The following is a 17,351-nucleotide window of genomic DNA, read 5'->3' on the forward strand; positions in this document are numbered from 1 at the left end:
AAAACTTTTCGATACTCACATCTGACTAAGTGTGTTTCAGTCAGAACACCCAGTGCATATCTCTAGCATAGGTCTTAAAACAGTGCATTACGACATATTACGTGTATCTTAAACCCTTTGTATTAAGCATAGTGCCCTTCATGGAGGAGATACTCAGTAATTTGTTGCTGTTACTCATTAAGATGCTGGATAAGTAGTCTTAAGAATTCATCCAAATTCTGCTATCATGAACACACAGTATGACTTTCCAAGTTAATGAAAACTGAAAAGTATTAGTTCTTTCTATACCAGTAACCTAAATTTAGGAGATGAAAAATGTTAATCTCAAGGAAAGACCTGTAGGGCTACTAGTTTCCACTTTTAGCGCTACATGAGGCCATTAGTCACAACTCATCTGGATATCTGATGTGGACAAGATTAGCACGACTTTTGGGAAACTTCATGCCAATTTCAGGTTTACGATCTACTGACTCAGCTTTTAACACATGACTCTGAGGAAGTCTTAATCATTCTGATCTTCTCCGATAACCTAGCATAGAAATCCTTCGAGCTACTGTTTTTTTCTAAAGAGGTGCAGTATACTTAAGCAGAAACCCCATCCTCCCTTGCAAAGCTAAAGTACCCGCTTACTTTCATTATTCGAAACCTCGAATATGGTTTCCCTGTGTTTCTCACCATACCCAAAAAATAGAGTATAAGTAACGATGGCTACATTCATTAAATGTTTTTTCTGAAAGGTTACAGAAAAACTAACAGTGATTTTCTCTGGGGAGAGAGTTTACCTTTTACATTTTCTAACGAGTGAGACATTGATTTGTTCACTTAATTTCATAAAGTTATCTGGGTGACAGGGGGGAGTACGACCCAACTTTCTTTAACATTTTTCTATTAAATAATTCTAATAAATGTTTTAAAAGGGTAAAATGAAGGCACTTGATGTTTTAAACCCACAGTAGATAACTATATCCACTAAGGATGTCAAATTTTTATTTTCTCTCTCAATCTTACTTTTTTAAAGCCAAATGTTTTATAGAAGTTGATAAATAATAAAATATAAGCCTGACTAGAGCTATCTATATATGGACAAAAGACAAGGAAGGAGAAATGGATAATTAAACCTCCGAAAAACTGCAATTTGGCTGCAATAGTAATTTTAATACAGTTTAGAGACTGACCTAAGTCAAAATTAAGAATGTAAGAAAGCACAAAACATTACTTTCATAACATTACTTTCGAAGAGAAGCTAGACACAACTAGATGTCTGGGCAGCAAGACTAGTTTTAGGGCTAATCTGTTTGTTCGTAAGGAAAAGAGGATGAGCATTTTTCTAGTTTATCATCATAGATTCTACATAAAGCCTATGCAATAATGCTAGACGATGTGGAGGACGCTGGTGCTTCCTGCACCAAGAGGAGTCTGAATATGAAATAAATCTGCTCCATGAAACTGTACGCGGTGATTTTTTTTTTCCCCTTGGAAGAAGGCAAAATAGGCCTTAAAATGTCTGTTAACTTGTAAACTGACACCTGGAAAACTACTGTAGTGTTTTTGTTTTTTCTAGATTTTCTGAATGTGAAACTAATATACACTTGCAAAAATATCCATTATAGAAATGCGTGCTACGGAAAGTGAAAGTTCACCATAATCCTAATATCCAAGGAAAACCAACTGTTCTCAACATGATAGTTTTTTTCCTTTATTTTTGCAGGACATGTAAAGTGAGGGTGTTTCCGTAAGTCACTCTACCTTTTTCTCAAATGCTCTCAGCAGAGCCTCCTGGCTGTAGAGCTAAACATTTGCAGCAGCGACTAAACAAAGCCTGGTTTGTCTGTCTTCTCATCTTCTTCCAACCATGAGTTAGGATGATCTTCCCTCTTGAAGGAATTCCCTCAGCCAAAGAAGTAGAACAATTAAAACTACATCTATGAATACACACCAAATTTCTCAGCTATAAAATTTACTTTTTAACTTAATCTAACAAAGCTATATAAGCAAATTAATCACCTGAAGGAATAGCACAAAATAAAATGTGCTTCAGAAAAAGTGCTGTCGTCAAATATCTTAGATGCTGAGAAGAGAGGTTCGATCGGTTCAAAACTCTGGTTCCACGGTCCTTTAAAAAACTGTCGAACTGAAATAACGTTCGATGTTAAAGGTCAGAGAATGAAGCAAACATCAGCTGTGCTGTTATATATCTGGCTACGATTATGGGCCATTCTCGTTAAACTTGACCTCAAGTAGGTAATCTGCTCAGTCTTCCTGGAGAGTAGATCAACATATATAATATTAAAAGCCTCCTTTGAGATTATGAACTAAATTAAATTATTAATAGAAACAAGCTAAATATCCTGCAATAAGGAAACAGTTAAGTCAATTACAGTTCATTAACTTTAAAAGTATTTTAAAATATTAAACCATTAAAAATAATTAGTAAAACTAACGTGGGTAAATGGTAACATATGTTGTGTTTTGAGTCCACTACAATTTCAGCATTTAAAAAAATGTATGTACGATGATAAGGCCCAGAAGAGACCTGAAATAGTGAAATACTGGAGTGGGAGGTTCATTTAGGATTTTGAGTTTCCTATCTTTTTTTAATTAATGTTAAAGTAAATTTTAAATATTAAAACAAAATGGTATTGCTAATAAAATGCTGTAAGTATATTCCTTTTCCTCTAGTAATCCATTTCAAGCCATACATATTTTAACTATGAAAATAAAGATCTATGAAGTAATGACACAAAGAAGACATTCGATGATCGATATTCTCACTGAAAATAGATAGTTCTTTCTTGTTCTCTGTGAAGCCTACAGTTTGAAGGTCCAAACTGCATTTCCTCTCACTTTACACTAAACTGGTGTTTTTTATATTTTTCAAAGCAAAATATTACAAAAGTCTTTTGCCATTTGCTCAACCTAGATTTTAAAAGTCCACTGTTAACTAAAGAATAAATTAATTAAAAAGTAAGGCCATTGTTAAGGTGAGGAAAAAGTTTCAGTATTTTACACCTGATATCAGTACCTGTTTGGATAAAAATAGGACAGTGTATGTGAGAACTGCTGCTCGAAATGGGCCAGAGTAGGCTCTAAGCTCTCCCACAGGGTAAAGAAGGAAACCTATTAAAGCATTATTTATAGCATCCTTAACATTTTTAAAAGCTGTTTGGGGGAAACCATCTATTCTTGGTATTGAGACCAGAGAAAATGTCCTCCCACAGGTAGGTCCTCACTGAGGACACCTACCAATAGTAAAGGCTCCTTATCATCCTCACAGTAAGTCCAAGCATGAGCTTTTCCCGGGGCTGTTTCTTCTAACATCTCTTAACGTTAGCCAACAGCATAATCCCAAAGTTGCATTCAGCCAAAGAGAGCCCCCACCCGCAGCCCCGACAGGACACTGGGCAGGTACCAATCTCTTTGCTTTCAGGTTTAATTCTGAGACCAAAGACTTTTCAGAATGGAGAAACTACTTGTCTTTCACACAATCCTCCATCAATACCCTGCTTCCAGCAGAGCTGTGGGATGAGGTTTAAATAGGTCTGATCGAGGTAATATCAGGACAAGCACCCAGCCAGTTTTAGGGGTAGAGTCATGTGACTTAACCATTAGCTGCCTCGGCCAGGGGTTATCAAAGTGTGCACCTGAATAACATTAATAAAACTAACGGCAGCTGGCATTTCTGTCTGCTTTATGCTAGGCACTGCTTTAAGCACACAAATATATGAGTTCTTTGGATCCTCACTGTGACGCTGGGTAGGAAGGTGCTAGTCCCATTTTACAGATGGGAGAACCAAAGCACAAAGCAAACTGTCCAAGATCACAACGCTGAACTGGCCGGTGGCAGAGGTGGGAGTCAAAGGTGGGTCTAGCCTGGGGTACAAGTTCTTTACCACGATGCAGGTGTCTCTCATTCCACGTCCACAAGGAAGCAAAGCTGAGGAAGCACCTGCCAACGGGATCCAGATTTTCCTCAAAAAGTCATTGAGTCACTTTTAAAAAGGTCTCTAAGTCGTATGACGCTGAGCACAGTGAACTAAAGATTTAAAAGTAGGTTAAACCTCAACCATTAAAAAACCAACCAACCAATCAACTCCTGACCAGAGCACTTTAACTTCCTGGAATAGCTGTCAAGGTAAAAAAGATGCAAATGTTAACTACTTACTGTGTGAAATAACTTTACTGTTTTAATAAAACTGATAAAGTAATACAAAAGAACACACACGCAAAAGAAGTAAAAATCACCTGGAATCCAGCACCTTGGAGAAAACTGTTACCTTTTAAGAGGACCATTCAGAAAAAAGTCCGTGTATTTAACAAGCAAATAGAAATAGCGGTTTCCCTGCGATGGTCTCTCTCTGTCTCCGTCTGCCTGTCTGTCTGTCTCTCTCGTCTGCCCTCATCTTGGTATGACAAGACCCGACAGGGTAGTAGTTAAGAACACGGAATCTGGACTCAAAGTGGCCTGGATGTGAATCCTAACTCGTGTACCTGGGTAAGTTACTTAACCTAAACCTTAGGTTCCTGATCAGTAAAATGAGGATAATAGCATCTGTCTTTGTAGGATTACTGTGAGGATTAAAAAGGAATGCAAGTAAAAGGCTTAGCTTAGTGCGAGGACATACTAAGCACTAAATATATTAGTTACAGTATTACTTTTTAACAGAAGATCCATTAAACACTTCTCTGCGCAAGAGTAGACATTACTGTGTTGATAGAGCTACCTCAACATTAACACCTTCAGGTATTCCTTTTTACAGGTACCATAATCTACTTATATAGCCTCCTACTGATTGGCTACTTAGGTTTTTTTCTAATATGGTAATTCCATAGATTTGAAGATGCCCTTTTTACACATTTTAACATCTCTGAAATGCATCTTACAAATGATAGTATTACAAATGATATAATTTAATTGAAGAAATTTCTTCTCTAGGTGGCGCAGATTCTCTGAAATAAACATCTCTATGTCTGTCTACATTTTTAAAACTCGCTTGAGACTCCTCCTAGACTTTGTAAAAGTGGAATTGTTGGGTCATTTTATGTTCTGATACATATCACCAAGCCACTGCTCAGAAAGATCGTATTGGCATAAGCATCCACAGGGAGGAGGTGACAGTACCCGTTTCTCCACACCCTGGCGAATGGAGGGTAGGGGTTAATCTTTTTCTCATCTTTGCAAATCTGACGAGCGGAATGACCTCATTTTTTTGTTTCATTTCTTTCATCGATGAAGTCAACTTACTTTAGACAGGATCTCCAATAAATCACTCAGCAGAATCAGCGCCACAAGACGACAAGGCAGATGCCTTACAATTCTGGTTTATTCATCCTGACAGTTTGGAGGGGCCCCACTGTACTGCACAGGGAACATGGTGGCCAGACCTAAGACCAAAGCCCAGCTCTGCCACTTACTAGACGTGTGAACCTGAGCAAGTTACCTAACTTCTGAGACTGGTTCTGCTATTAGCCCCAGCCAAAAGATGGGGCTAATAACACCAACTTCTTAGTACCCCAAATCAGAAATGATGTATAACTCCACGGCATACAGCAAATGCTTCATAAATGGTAGCTATTCAATGACAACTTCAACTACAATGACTTACAGAGGTGAAACCTGCAAGACCCCAAAGGAACACTGCATTTCCTTCTTTCTTTTGCCAAACAAGGCTGACTAGTCTTCCGCCAGCCTCCCAAAAGGAGTCTCATATAGAAACTGAAAGTTCATTCTTGGCATCTATTTAGAAATAGTCCATTCAGATGACAGGGGCGAAATGGATATAATGAAAGGCAAACAAATTATCTGAGAACGCAAACAGTCCTCATTCTTAAAAGATTAAATGCAATATTCTAAGTTTAGTCAACAAGATTGATAAGAATTCTTATCAGCAGGCAAAGAAATGGTTCTATAAAGTATACTGACACTTGAACTTTAAAACAGTGAAGAAAAAAGGAACCACCCAACCTCATTTTGGGGTTTTTTTTTTAGGTTTTATAATTTAAACACCTGATATGAGACTCGTGTACCCAAATCCAGCTGTTGTGTAAACTGTAACCAATGAAACCGCAGTTCAGATTCCTGCTCTCAGAAGCATCCCCCACGGGCATTCTTTTCTGTTACATGGGAGACGTATTCAAATGCCCCCATGTGACAGGCAGGAATCCCATTATTTTTCCTACCAGCACCTCTGAGATGCCCCTGTCTTTCATCCCTAGTCTCTAATACCTATGTGGACACTTAGCTCACAATGTGATTACTGCAGCCTTCCAGGCTGGGCCACCCAGCACACCTCCTTGCAAGCCACTCTACACACAGAACACATTCGTGATCGGCTAAAAACCCCAAGAAGCTTCTTAAGGCCATGATCAAACTCCAAACTCTTGAGTTTTTCCTACGTGGCTCCAATTCTACCTTATTTTCCATTGTGTCACAGTCTATAACCTTGCTGTAGCATTGCTATCTCAAATACAACAAGCACACTCCCCTGCCTCCCTTCTCACCTAGCCCCGTCCTACTCAGCGCACGAGGTCCAATTCAGGTCACACTCCTTTCTCTCAGCTTCCTCTGACTTCAGCTCTTATCGCTCTCTCCCCTTCCTGAATTATTCTGGCAGTGACGGTGTGCAACGCAACTTTGGCATTCCACTACCTACCAGTTCACTATTAAGTACCAATAACTTGTGACCTTGGAGAGATCATTTAACCTCTGTGGGCCACCATTTCTTCATGTGTAAAAAAATAAAAGTCTAAATTAAGAGATTTTAAAAAGTCTTTTCCTGTTCTAAAAACCCTCTCATTTGACACACTGCCATGCGCTGTTTCAGACATTAATCTCTCTTCTCTTATTTGACTGTAGAGTTTCCTAACAGGTGAAAGTACATCTTCTAGCTCTTCCCCAGCTCTCAAAGCAACTTATTCCAGGATGTGGCTCAAGGAGATGCTCAGTAAATGACAGTGGATAGGGTTATCAGCACTGAGACAGAAGACTTCAAAGATCCAAGTGTGAACCCAAGACCTAGTTCTAAAGCAGCTTGGGAACGGGCAGAAGTAGTCAGTGGTAGACGGGGCGGAAGCCACCTAGTGCTCCACTGTTGGCTCTCTCCTATAGCCGAGGGCCTGCCCTGATGGAAAATAAGACGTCAGCCCGAGAATGGAATGAGCACAGGTTCGAGAGCTCAAAATCGTTTCTTAATTCCTATGCGGCGCTGCTGGAAGCACATGCATGAAGCCCCTAGACGGCAGATGCAACTTCTAGGTGAGTTCAGATACGAGTGCTCCAGGGCAGAGTATTCAAGGGCCTTGTTGAATGGAGCACCCTGGGACTATCTAAAGCCTGCCCTCCGAAAGTGGGAAAAAGTCATGCTCAGTTCGGCCATGCGAGGCCTGAAACCTGCAGCAGAAAAGCAATCCCTTCCATTTCTAGGCCCCAGTGCCCTCCCCTCCCCTCCCCAAGAAAAACACAAGCTTTTACAAGAGGAAAAGTAACAAAGGCAGATATATTGAAGCATTCAGTTCTATTTTAGGCTTCCAGTAAAACCTTTCTATTTTTCTCTTTTCTCAGGGCAGCACAAGTCGATATGTAAAAAGTAAGGAAGTGGTCTGCTGGAAGACAGGAGTCAGCGTCAAGCAGAAGTTAACTGGGAACTCCAAGACGGTGAGAGGACCCAATCCCTCCGGACTCCGGGCAGAGGGCTAAGCCCCCTTCTTTCATTATTTTCAAATAAAACGTATTTGACACCAACACGCACTGCCCCCTTTATGAAGAGACAACAAATATATCCCTATTTCAATCAAGTTAAACTGCTCGATGCTATTCCAGCCACTTCTAAACATGTTTTGGCTCACAACTAAGCTCCTAAACAGTTAGCAAATCAAATCAAAGCCACTCAAACAAAGCCTATTACTCCTTGAATAACCAAATGAAGAAAACACAGCTTTTTTATTTTTAACAGCTCTCAAGACAAAGCAATGTCCCTCATGTCCCTCCTCTTCACTCAGCTGTTTCACAGAATTACGAGACAAAGGGCAACTACTGTATCATCACTCTTTTTTTTTTTTTTTTTTGGAGTAAAGCCACAAGATTACTAACAAACAGCTAATGGCTACCATTCAAAAGCAATAATGGCATTATGACTTCATATGCCAGTTATCTACCAAATTGGAAAGAACCAAATCTATGTTACTTTTCTCTCCCCAAAGAAAATCTCAAAGTAAATGGGAGCACTCTGATTCACTGCCTCTCTCCCACCATAAAAATGTCTGGGGCAGTGTTAAATAGTGTCATCTTCTCTAATCACGGGATGGGAGAAACGGGTTTTACACTTGGTTCAAGAGGTTACTAATTTAAGTTGGAGAACTTATAAAATGTTCATGGTCTAGGTTTAGAAAAAGTTCAGTGATAGTAAACAGCAAAAACTGTTGTCTAAAAATTCTTTAAAATAGATATCAAATCCCTAGTTTTACTTTGCTGCTTGAGAGCTAAATATGCAATGGGATAAACCTAGAGAAAAATGTGAATTACCAGGCTTCCAGGTTCAAGTTTGTAGGGTAAAATTAATGGAGAAATCAGTGTGTATTTGAAAAGAAAAAAAAAGGCCCCTAAGGGTTTTTGTACAGGCTACAAATGTGGGTACTTGAGTAGCCAATCTTCCGATATCACTAGTGGGTTATCTGCCAAAAACAGTAATCATCTATGAATACATCAAATTACTTCCCTCCTCTGTACACCAACGATAGAGTAATTCAGTAGTCTAAGTTATGTTTGCTTTGATTTCTAGCTCTCCAAGAAAACAGAAACGGAAGACATATGTCACTCTAAAACGTATAGCTGATTCTGTTTTTGGGCAATTTAGTGCTGATTTTGAGAATACCCTCAAAAAAGCTTGGCGTCACAAAAACAGCTCTGAATGGAACAGTTTCCTTCTCCTTAAAGGGCTCTTCAGTGTCACCTGCTACAAAGTCCATCATACAGGTCTACATTAAACCACTGTGCAGTAACTTCAGAATAGACCACGCCCCTGACGAGAGCAAAATAGTAACTCTCCATAGGTCTGCATAACTTAAAAAACAACAACAACAAAAAAAACAACTAGTCATTTTATAAAGGACTAGATTTCTACATTGCCATTTTCCTTCTCTTTGTAAAATTCTGATAATTTCATTCAGGGCTAGTACACAAATGGTGGCAAATTCCAGCAATCAAACTAAGGATCAGAGGGGAAAATGTCAAAATTTGAAACAGTGAATACGAAAACATTAAACTTCAGGTTTTCCTCATTTAGAGCTGACACACTATTCAATAACACTCACTTTTGTAAATAAATAAATAACATACCCAAAAGGGCAGGCTGCTCCAGTCAACTGAGTAAACAACATAATTAACATGTGCCAGGTGGAAAGCAAATCCTCATGTTAATAGTGGGGCCCAAAATGAGCTGCAAACTCTAAAGCAGCTCAGTTCCAAACTGTCAGCAGGTTTCTTTTGTGCAATCAGAGTGTAATATGGGGTAATTGCTCCAAGTTTCTTCTAAGAAAATCGAAATCTGACTTGTACAACTGCAAGCTAAACCATATTATTTGGAACTCCATTCGTTTTTTCGCAAAGAGTAAAAATGCATTGAATTCTTTAATAAGTTTTGGCATATACTTCTAACCACCTCTCTAAACCAGGAGAAATTAATTTAACTGACTGACTAGGATCAAGTTCCAGAATGCAGAAATCTTTTGACTATGTAAAATAAGACTGAGTGCTTTTACATAAAGACTTCGATACTTCGAGTTTAGGTCTTTCAAAAAATCCTCTGATTTTTAATAAAACTCTATGAGGTAAATCAATCTACTCTTTTACTCCCTTAGTACAATCATATTGCTTTGACTTTATCTGAAATAGCACCAATATCGACAAGCAAACAGAAACACTCGAGGCATTCACACAAAGGCAGTTAAAGACCGTACACCGCACCGACCCTCTGAAGTCATATTTAATATTCCACTCGCCGTCTATCTCTGCCATCCAGATCACACACCACACGGTGGTCAACGTTAAAGTGGGCGATGAAGAAAGGAGGAGCACGGTTTCTTTGTGTGTCATCGGGGCAAAGAAGGTGGGTGAGCACAAGGAGAGGCCAGCTCGGCATTTGCCTGGCATCAACACTTACCTTGAGGATGTCCCCCCTTTTGAAGCTCAGCTCGTCGTCTGCAGTGGCTTTGAAGTCATACTTGGCGATGGCTTCCATTCTGAGCGCTGCTCAGTGCTCGGCAGCCTGAAGCAGGGGGAAGGGAGTCTTCCCTGCTGAAGCAGCCCAGCGCTCTGGGCTCAGCCTCGCCTCTCTTCTGGGACTCGCTCCTGCACTCCGGGACACACAATGCCACCCTGAATCAGAAGACGATGATTGAGAGAAGTGGCCAGGATCGAAGGCAGCCCCGCCCTGCCAATCGGCCTGCTGTCCCAGCCCCCACGCCCCCTGGCTCGGCTGGCTCAACCCTCCTCCCTCCCTCCTAGGCAGGAGCCCTGATCTCGTTCTTCCTCTCTTCAGCCTCAGGCCCAGACGACTGACAGGCCTGCTGGCCAATGGTGGCAGCTGTTCGAGCGATTCCAGAATACACTTCCTCTTCCTTCCCGCTGGGCGTGCACGGTGTGCAGGAACCGGCAGGAGCCCCTTTGAGTCTCTGCCTTTCCTCCCTCACCCCTTACACTCTCCTCCGGGCACGAAATGCAGTCCACTGGGGAAGGGCCTCCCTCCGGGTTGACATCCTACTTTTCTCAGTTAAATAGGCTGATCTCTCTCTTTTCCCCCGCCAACCTTTCTGCTTTTCTGAATATGCTGGGTCCCCTACCCACAGCCCAAAGCAGTCACCGCACGCTTTGGTCCTGAGATGCTTCTAACTCTTCTTGGAAACTAAGCCTTGGTCTGCTCCAAGGAGAGCCTGAGAAAGTGAACAGAGGAACCACTTTTCCATTCGATTTACAACTCTCAGAGAAAGGTCCATCTGAGCCTTTTGCTGGTGGAGACCTGCTCTTACACCGCACCGCACCGCACCGACCCTCTGAAGTCATATTTAATATTCCACTCGCTGTCTATCTCTGCCATCCAGATCAGAGATAGTGGAGACCTCTCACGCGAGGCTCCCTCTCGCGTGAAGACCCCCCCCCAAGACTTTAGGGTCCCCAAGAGCCTTGAAATAGATGTCCAAGGCTTAGCATTCCAGAAGCAGCCTCCGTATTGTTTCTAACCAGCTTCAGGAGCAAAGTTGAAGTCCTAACCTACACTCGAAAGGAATCTCTTTTTCAGAATCTGAGCTGCCAGATATGATGTCTGGGGAAAGACAGTGCAGGGAGATGGTGCCAGAAAGTCAAACAGAGGTCTCTCTCAGTTACCCTGAGAGCAGCTGCTTTGCTCAGAGCCGGAAGAGTACCAAACTGATCCAAATTGCATTTTGCAGGTACAGAGTCTATAATAACCCCCCGGTGGTGTACCGGGTGATGGGGAACTGTGGGCAGCACAATCGCTGCTATAGGAGAGTCTCCAGCCATAAATATGGGACACGACCTAGACCTCTGCATAACTAAAGGAAAATAAAGCTCCATTCTTGTTTCATCAGTCACTGTTTTCACTCGGGCTAAATAAAAGCAGAAAACAAGACCGACGCCAGCAGAATGGGGACAGATCATTTACAGTGACAACCTTCTGGGATAATTACTACCTAGCAGAGAACTCATTTGAAGGGTACGAGTGACTATTATTCTGTTCTAAAGGTGACAGTAGGGGCGTTCATTGAGCATAGCCGCAAAGGGACTAAGCGGTAAGCCTGCCAGGAGCGCTGAGATTAGAGGGGAATGAGCACTACCGAGGAGGGAAGGAATCTCCTGGTAATAAAAAGGCCTCCAATTCTGAAAGCCAAACCTTCTGCTGCAGGGAAACTAATAAACCAAACCAATACGCAGTCTGTCAGGCCAGACCGTGGATATCTTTATGTGGCGCTGGCCCAAAGAGAGGAAAGTAAAGCTTCTAGCAAATACAAAAAATGACAAAGATTAGTCTCGGAGTATTTGTGTGTATCCTTCAGCATCCTTAGTCTCTGTAGTTTTTTTTTTTTTAATCAAACTAATCCATATTACTTTTTAAATCACTGTTATTAAAAAGTTTATGAAAAAGCAGTTTCCTACACCAACACTCACAAGCAATCACCCTCAATTTTGTTGTTAGCTTTCCCTTTGTATTCATTCACAATACTTCTAAATAATATACTTCTACTGCTGTATCTTAATTTATTCCAGCCCTCATCTATCGCCTGAAAGATGAGGACCTAGCTGTTCCGCCTCTGCCAACTGCCACTTGCCTTATCTCAGAAATATCACATATTCTGGTTTAAGCAACAGTATTACAACACAGAATATTGTTCACTGGTGATTTAAATAATGTACTACAACCGACATTCCTTTCTATTTCTAGTACAATTCTTCATTTTTTTAGGCATTAATAACTGCTTTTCCTTTTCTGCTTACTTTCCAATGTGTGTACCTCTTTTCAATTTTTTTATAAATGCTCCAAAATCTCTGCAACATGCCTACCAATATTTCCCACAGACCCAGCCATTTATTTTCATAGCTATCCAAGTTTGACTGTTGGGATTAGGTATCAACAATGGTAAGCTGAAGAATAACTGAGCAGATCTAATAAGACAAGGAGTTTCATTTTTGAAAAATGTAAATCAGAAATCCAGAGCACCGTCACTGTCAAGGTACTATGTAGTAAAAGGGCACATGCATCTATCTACGTCATTTAGGGTTTCAGACAACTGCAGTGTAACTGAACAGCCACAGCCTGACAACCAAGATGGTTTTCAATACCAGTTTTCCTGCGGCTACTTGCCTACCACAGGTTTCCTAGGGAAAGCTTAAACAGACCAACGCTCTTGAAAATCACGTTTCAAGTGACTGCTGCTTTGTGAGATATAATCCGATAGAAATGAAATATCAAGCACAATCAATACTTCGTGGGGAAAACTTGAAGTGGTCAGCTTACTTAGGCTCTCCACAGAAGAGAACACACAGGCCAAAGGAATTCAAAAGGGTGTGTTTCATTAATAGAAAAAAGATCTATCACATTCGCAACACTAATTACTAAAAGGAAGAAATGTGAAAGTGGACACAATGTACGATGATTTTAATAGAGGAGACGGTGCTGTTCATTTCTCAAGATAATGGGCTGGGAGTACACTCAACACTGCAGCCTAATGACAGTATGTCTCAACTGTTACTGGCACACACCTCCACCACCCATCCCAAGCATCAATTTTAAGGCCAGTGCAGCTTGTTCATTTCAAGTACTATGCATTGTATCCTAAAATGCAGCCTCCCAAAGGTATTTGTAGGATTTTGTTTTCCTTCTTCTATTTAACTTTCTTCTTTCCAAAAGTCAAAGAAAATAAAATACACGACAGCTACTGGGCCAGTAGAGCTTACTGTTAAAGCCTGCATGGTCTCTAAAGGCAGCCTAAACCAGATTCAAGTAATGACCCAGACGCTGACCAGACAGAATTCTGGGCAAGTCTTTTAAACAAGCCCTAATTTTCTCTTAAATGGGGACAATATCACCTACTTTATAAGAGTCACTGAGCATTAAATTAGGTAATATAGATAATATACATGAAGTGCTTTGGACAGAACCTGACAGTAAGTCACAAAAAATAAGTTAAAATGTGACTCTACTTAAAACATATAAGATGGTCAACTTCACTATTAAAACTGCAAATTAAAACGAGGTTTCTTTCACTCACTAACTGGCAAACTTTTTAAAGATTTACAATATCCAGGCTCTGTAACACTCTGGGTAAACACTGACTCTTTACTCTATGCAATGTTCATTCATTTAACATTCTGAGCATCTACTATGACTGACAATGTGCTTGGTACTGGATTATAATAATAAAACCATCAAAGCCCACTCTCTAGCAGGGAATTAATTCAATATTTTTGGAGAAAATTTTGTAGTATCTGTTGACAACTTAAAAATACATATCCCTTGAATAAGCAATTCTACTTCCCAGATTTATCTCACTGATAGAGACACAAATACCATATGCAAAATACATATATACCTGGATCTACATCCATGAGCATACCTATGGAATATTTTTCTATAAGTACCAAGTTAAAAAAACTGCAGAAAAAGTATAGTTTATCACGTTTCTGTAGGACAAAATAATACATATCAGTGTGTGGCTAAAGAAAAAATCTAAAAGGTTAACAATGGTCATCTCTGGCAGCAGGATCACAGAATATTTTAACTTTCTGCACTATATATCTCAATTGTATTTTCAGTGTTTTTACTAGAAGCATGAATTACTTTTGTAGTTCAATGCTTTGGAGTTAGATCTGGATTCACTTGTCACTTCACCACTTACTGTATGGGTGACACTGGAAAAGTAAGTTGTATTCTCTAATCCCCAGAATCCCTCAGCTGGTAAATGGGGATAAAAGTCATTCTGGTTATTAAAAGAGAAAGCACCTGTGAAAGCCTTAGCAGAGACTCTGGCATAAAGTGCTAAGTGCTGTTAACTAGCATCACCAGTCCCTTTTCAAGTATCAGTCCATATCTTTTCACAGAGTACCTGGAACTTCCATCCAAATACAGACTTTCTGGTAGGCGAATTGACACTCCTGGTAATTATAACCTTTAAAATTAAATTGCTTCATCTCACGGTCCTAACAATGCTCAAATATTACACATACAAAAACTAATCACATCAATACTCATTTATTCTATTAGGCTTTTAAATATTTACTCTGTATATACAGAAAGTGTAATTTTAAGTTGCGTAATTTAAAGCCACACTCCAGTCTCATGACTTTATGGCTGTATTCTGTAACGACAGTTTTGGTCCTTGGTCCAGCTGCATCAAAACCACCCCATTCAGAGACTGATTCACCATGGGGTGCCTTGTGGAGCTCTGCAATGCAGTAGCTGTAGGCCCAGAACCTAATTTTAAATAAGATTCACAAATAATTCTTATGCGTTCGTTCTACATTTTAAGAATCACAACTGTACTATACTGGTGCCTTAATTAGATCTTAAACTTTGCATTCCAGATAATGCACGATGTTTTTGCATAAAATGAAAATAATGCATATTCACTTGGCACAACTGGGAAAAACCCAACTTTGACAAAGAAAACCAAAGACTCTAAATGGTCATTCAGTAGTGCCAGAAAGTTCTGAATTAAGCAAGTAACTATTAATTTCTCTCAAGAAAGCATGGTAGCATGGTAGCATGGTGGGTCTCTATTTGTATTACTTTATTTCTCCAGAATTTATTACTCTTCTGCTCTAGGTAACAATTAGAACTGTTGCTGTACAACACGAAACATAACAGGAATTACTGAGAAAGATCTTTAAGTATCATCAACCAGTAGTCTTTAAAACCTAATAATCCCTCAAATCTGAATACACTTGCTGAGGAAGTGAACTGCCTCAAGCATTTAAATGATTACTTTTAGTATCAAAGAAAGCCGATTACAAAAATTAACTTTCTTGAGGGGAGGGGGATTCAGAAAATTTTGAACAAGGGAAGGAACAACAGAACAAATCGGGTTTTTGTTTTTGTTCTTTTCTGGTCAGAAAAACCAGTAACAATAACAAAGAAGGCAGATTCTGACAGATGCAGGAAAAGATGCCTGATTTTTAAAAGCCTGGTAAAGTACATGTGAAATTAATATTGTATGCCAACTATAATTTAAAAATAAAAAATTTAAAAAGCCTGGTAAAGAAAAAATTAGCATATTACAAATGGCCAAGCTTTGACTGATCGAAGGTCTAAATAAATGATATTTCCTTAACTGTTTCATGTCATCTTAACTCTATTTTTGTAATATGGTCGGTTTTCGTTTACCCGAACCACTCCCACTGAAAGCCAAAAAGAAGTCCTACAAGCCCCAAACTGACCTAATCTTCCTTCCTAATACAAAAGAGACACAGCAAGTAAAGCGTAAGACGGCACAAAAGCATGATCTTAAAATGAAGAAAACAACTACAGTATAAATGAGACGAGCAAGCTACACTTGTGACCTAGTGGCAGTATTGATTACTTACGGATGAATTCAATCCTTTGAGCCTCCCAATTCCCAAGGGAACTTAAGTCTGGCATGGCTCAATAGCAACCCTTCTGGCTGGTTGAAGGAACACAGTGGACGCTTAAAAGTAAAGGATAAAGCAGGAAAGAAGGTATCTTCCCGGGAGAGAGAAAACGGATTCTTTATGTGAGAAAATGAACTGGGCCAAACGGCAGAAACCTCGGAAAATTATGCCAGAGAGAAGACAATAAGGAACAAGGGGAAGTAGATTAGAAAAAAGGTGGGGGAAGGGGGCAAGTGACTTGCATTACACAAGTAAGCATTTAGTGTCCGCAGTGGAATAGAGAGTAGATACAAAGGGAAGACAATGAGAGAAGTTACAAACTGAGAGACAAGAAAGCTAAAGAGACTAATGTTGATCTCTCTCGTGTGTCTTTTCGACTCTTTTCTGAGAGTCAGCACTACCCATAGACCTCGAGTGCACTCAGCTCCTCTGCAAACTGTACTTTCAGGGCATCAGAAGCCAGCCTAGAATAGCTCCCTGGATAAGCTGTAACTCACATAGCTCACGATCATATATGGAGAGCGTTACAAGAGACAATGACCAGTGCTTCTCTCGCCTCTCTCATTGAAATCTTTTCCTCGGGGCATTCCAATCAACCAACTGCTGCTTATTTATACATATATATTTTTGATAAATATTTTTCAGAGTAGTTAAAAGGAAAGAGAGAGGAGAACAGAAGTAAAGGCATCCCGACTGGCTCTGGCAGCGAACGTTCTAACTCACGGTATTAATAGGGTTGGTGGGTTCCCTCCCAAAATTCGGCCCAGACACCAGGACATGGTGACGTGGTGGCCGTGCAAGTTGAAGGAGCATCAATCACATTAGCAGCTCGCTGTGAATCCCCCGCCTCCCCGCCAAGTCAGAGTGACTCACAGAATGAGTACCCGGTGCTCTCGAGCTTCTCCTGCACCCCTTCTGTGCAAACCCTCAAGGAGGAGGCAAAGAATTTAATCAGGAGCCCCCCGCCCTCTTGCCCTGAAATCCGGGGCTCTGTCCCAAGCCAAGGGCCGGGGAAGGACGGTCCCCAGGAAGGAAGCGCCCCAAAAGAGGAAACGTGGAGCCCGGAGCCCCGAGGATTCCGCTCTCGCCCCGAGCCTCGCCGCCCCGACCTCCAGCCCCGGCGGCCCTCGCAGGCTGGGTCCGCTCCCTGCAGGCCGACTCCCGCTGCGGAGCGGGGAGGAAGAGGCACCGGAGCAGCGCCGCGGCCGGCCGCACTCAC

The 17,351-nt window shown here is 40.8% G+C and overlaps 1 protein-coding gene across 2 annotated transcripts in view; it reads right to left on the reverse strand.

Annotated features, from left to right (window-relative positions):
• The window catches only part of GRB2 (growth factor receptor bound protein 2), a 51,146-nt gene extending 40,707 nt beyond the window's left edge, over positions 1 to 10,439 (reverse strand). The window contains exon 1 of one of the 2 annotated variants that reach the window (XM_011361937.2): positions 10,155 to 10,439. In XM_011361937.2, the coding sequence (XP_011360239.1) occupies positions 10,155 to 10,232 (78 nt within the window). In that variant the 5' untranslated portion in view covers positions 10,233 to 10,439. The remainder of the gene's footprint in view (positions 1 to 10,154) is intronic. The other variant, XM_023531684.1, reaches the window with a different exon arrangement.
• Positions 10,440 to 17,351: the final 6,912 nt, after the last annotated feature.

The sequence above is a fragment of the Pteropus vampyrus genome, unplaced genomic scaffold, assembly GCF_000151845.1.
Source record: "Pteropus vampyrus isolate Shadow unplaced genomic scaffold, Pvam_2.0 Scaffold72, whole genome shotgun sequence".
In the NCBI taxonomy this organism is placed as follows: Eukaryota; Metazoa; Chordata; class Mammalia; order Chiroptera; family Pteropodidae; genus Pteropus; species Pteropus vampyrus.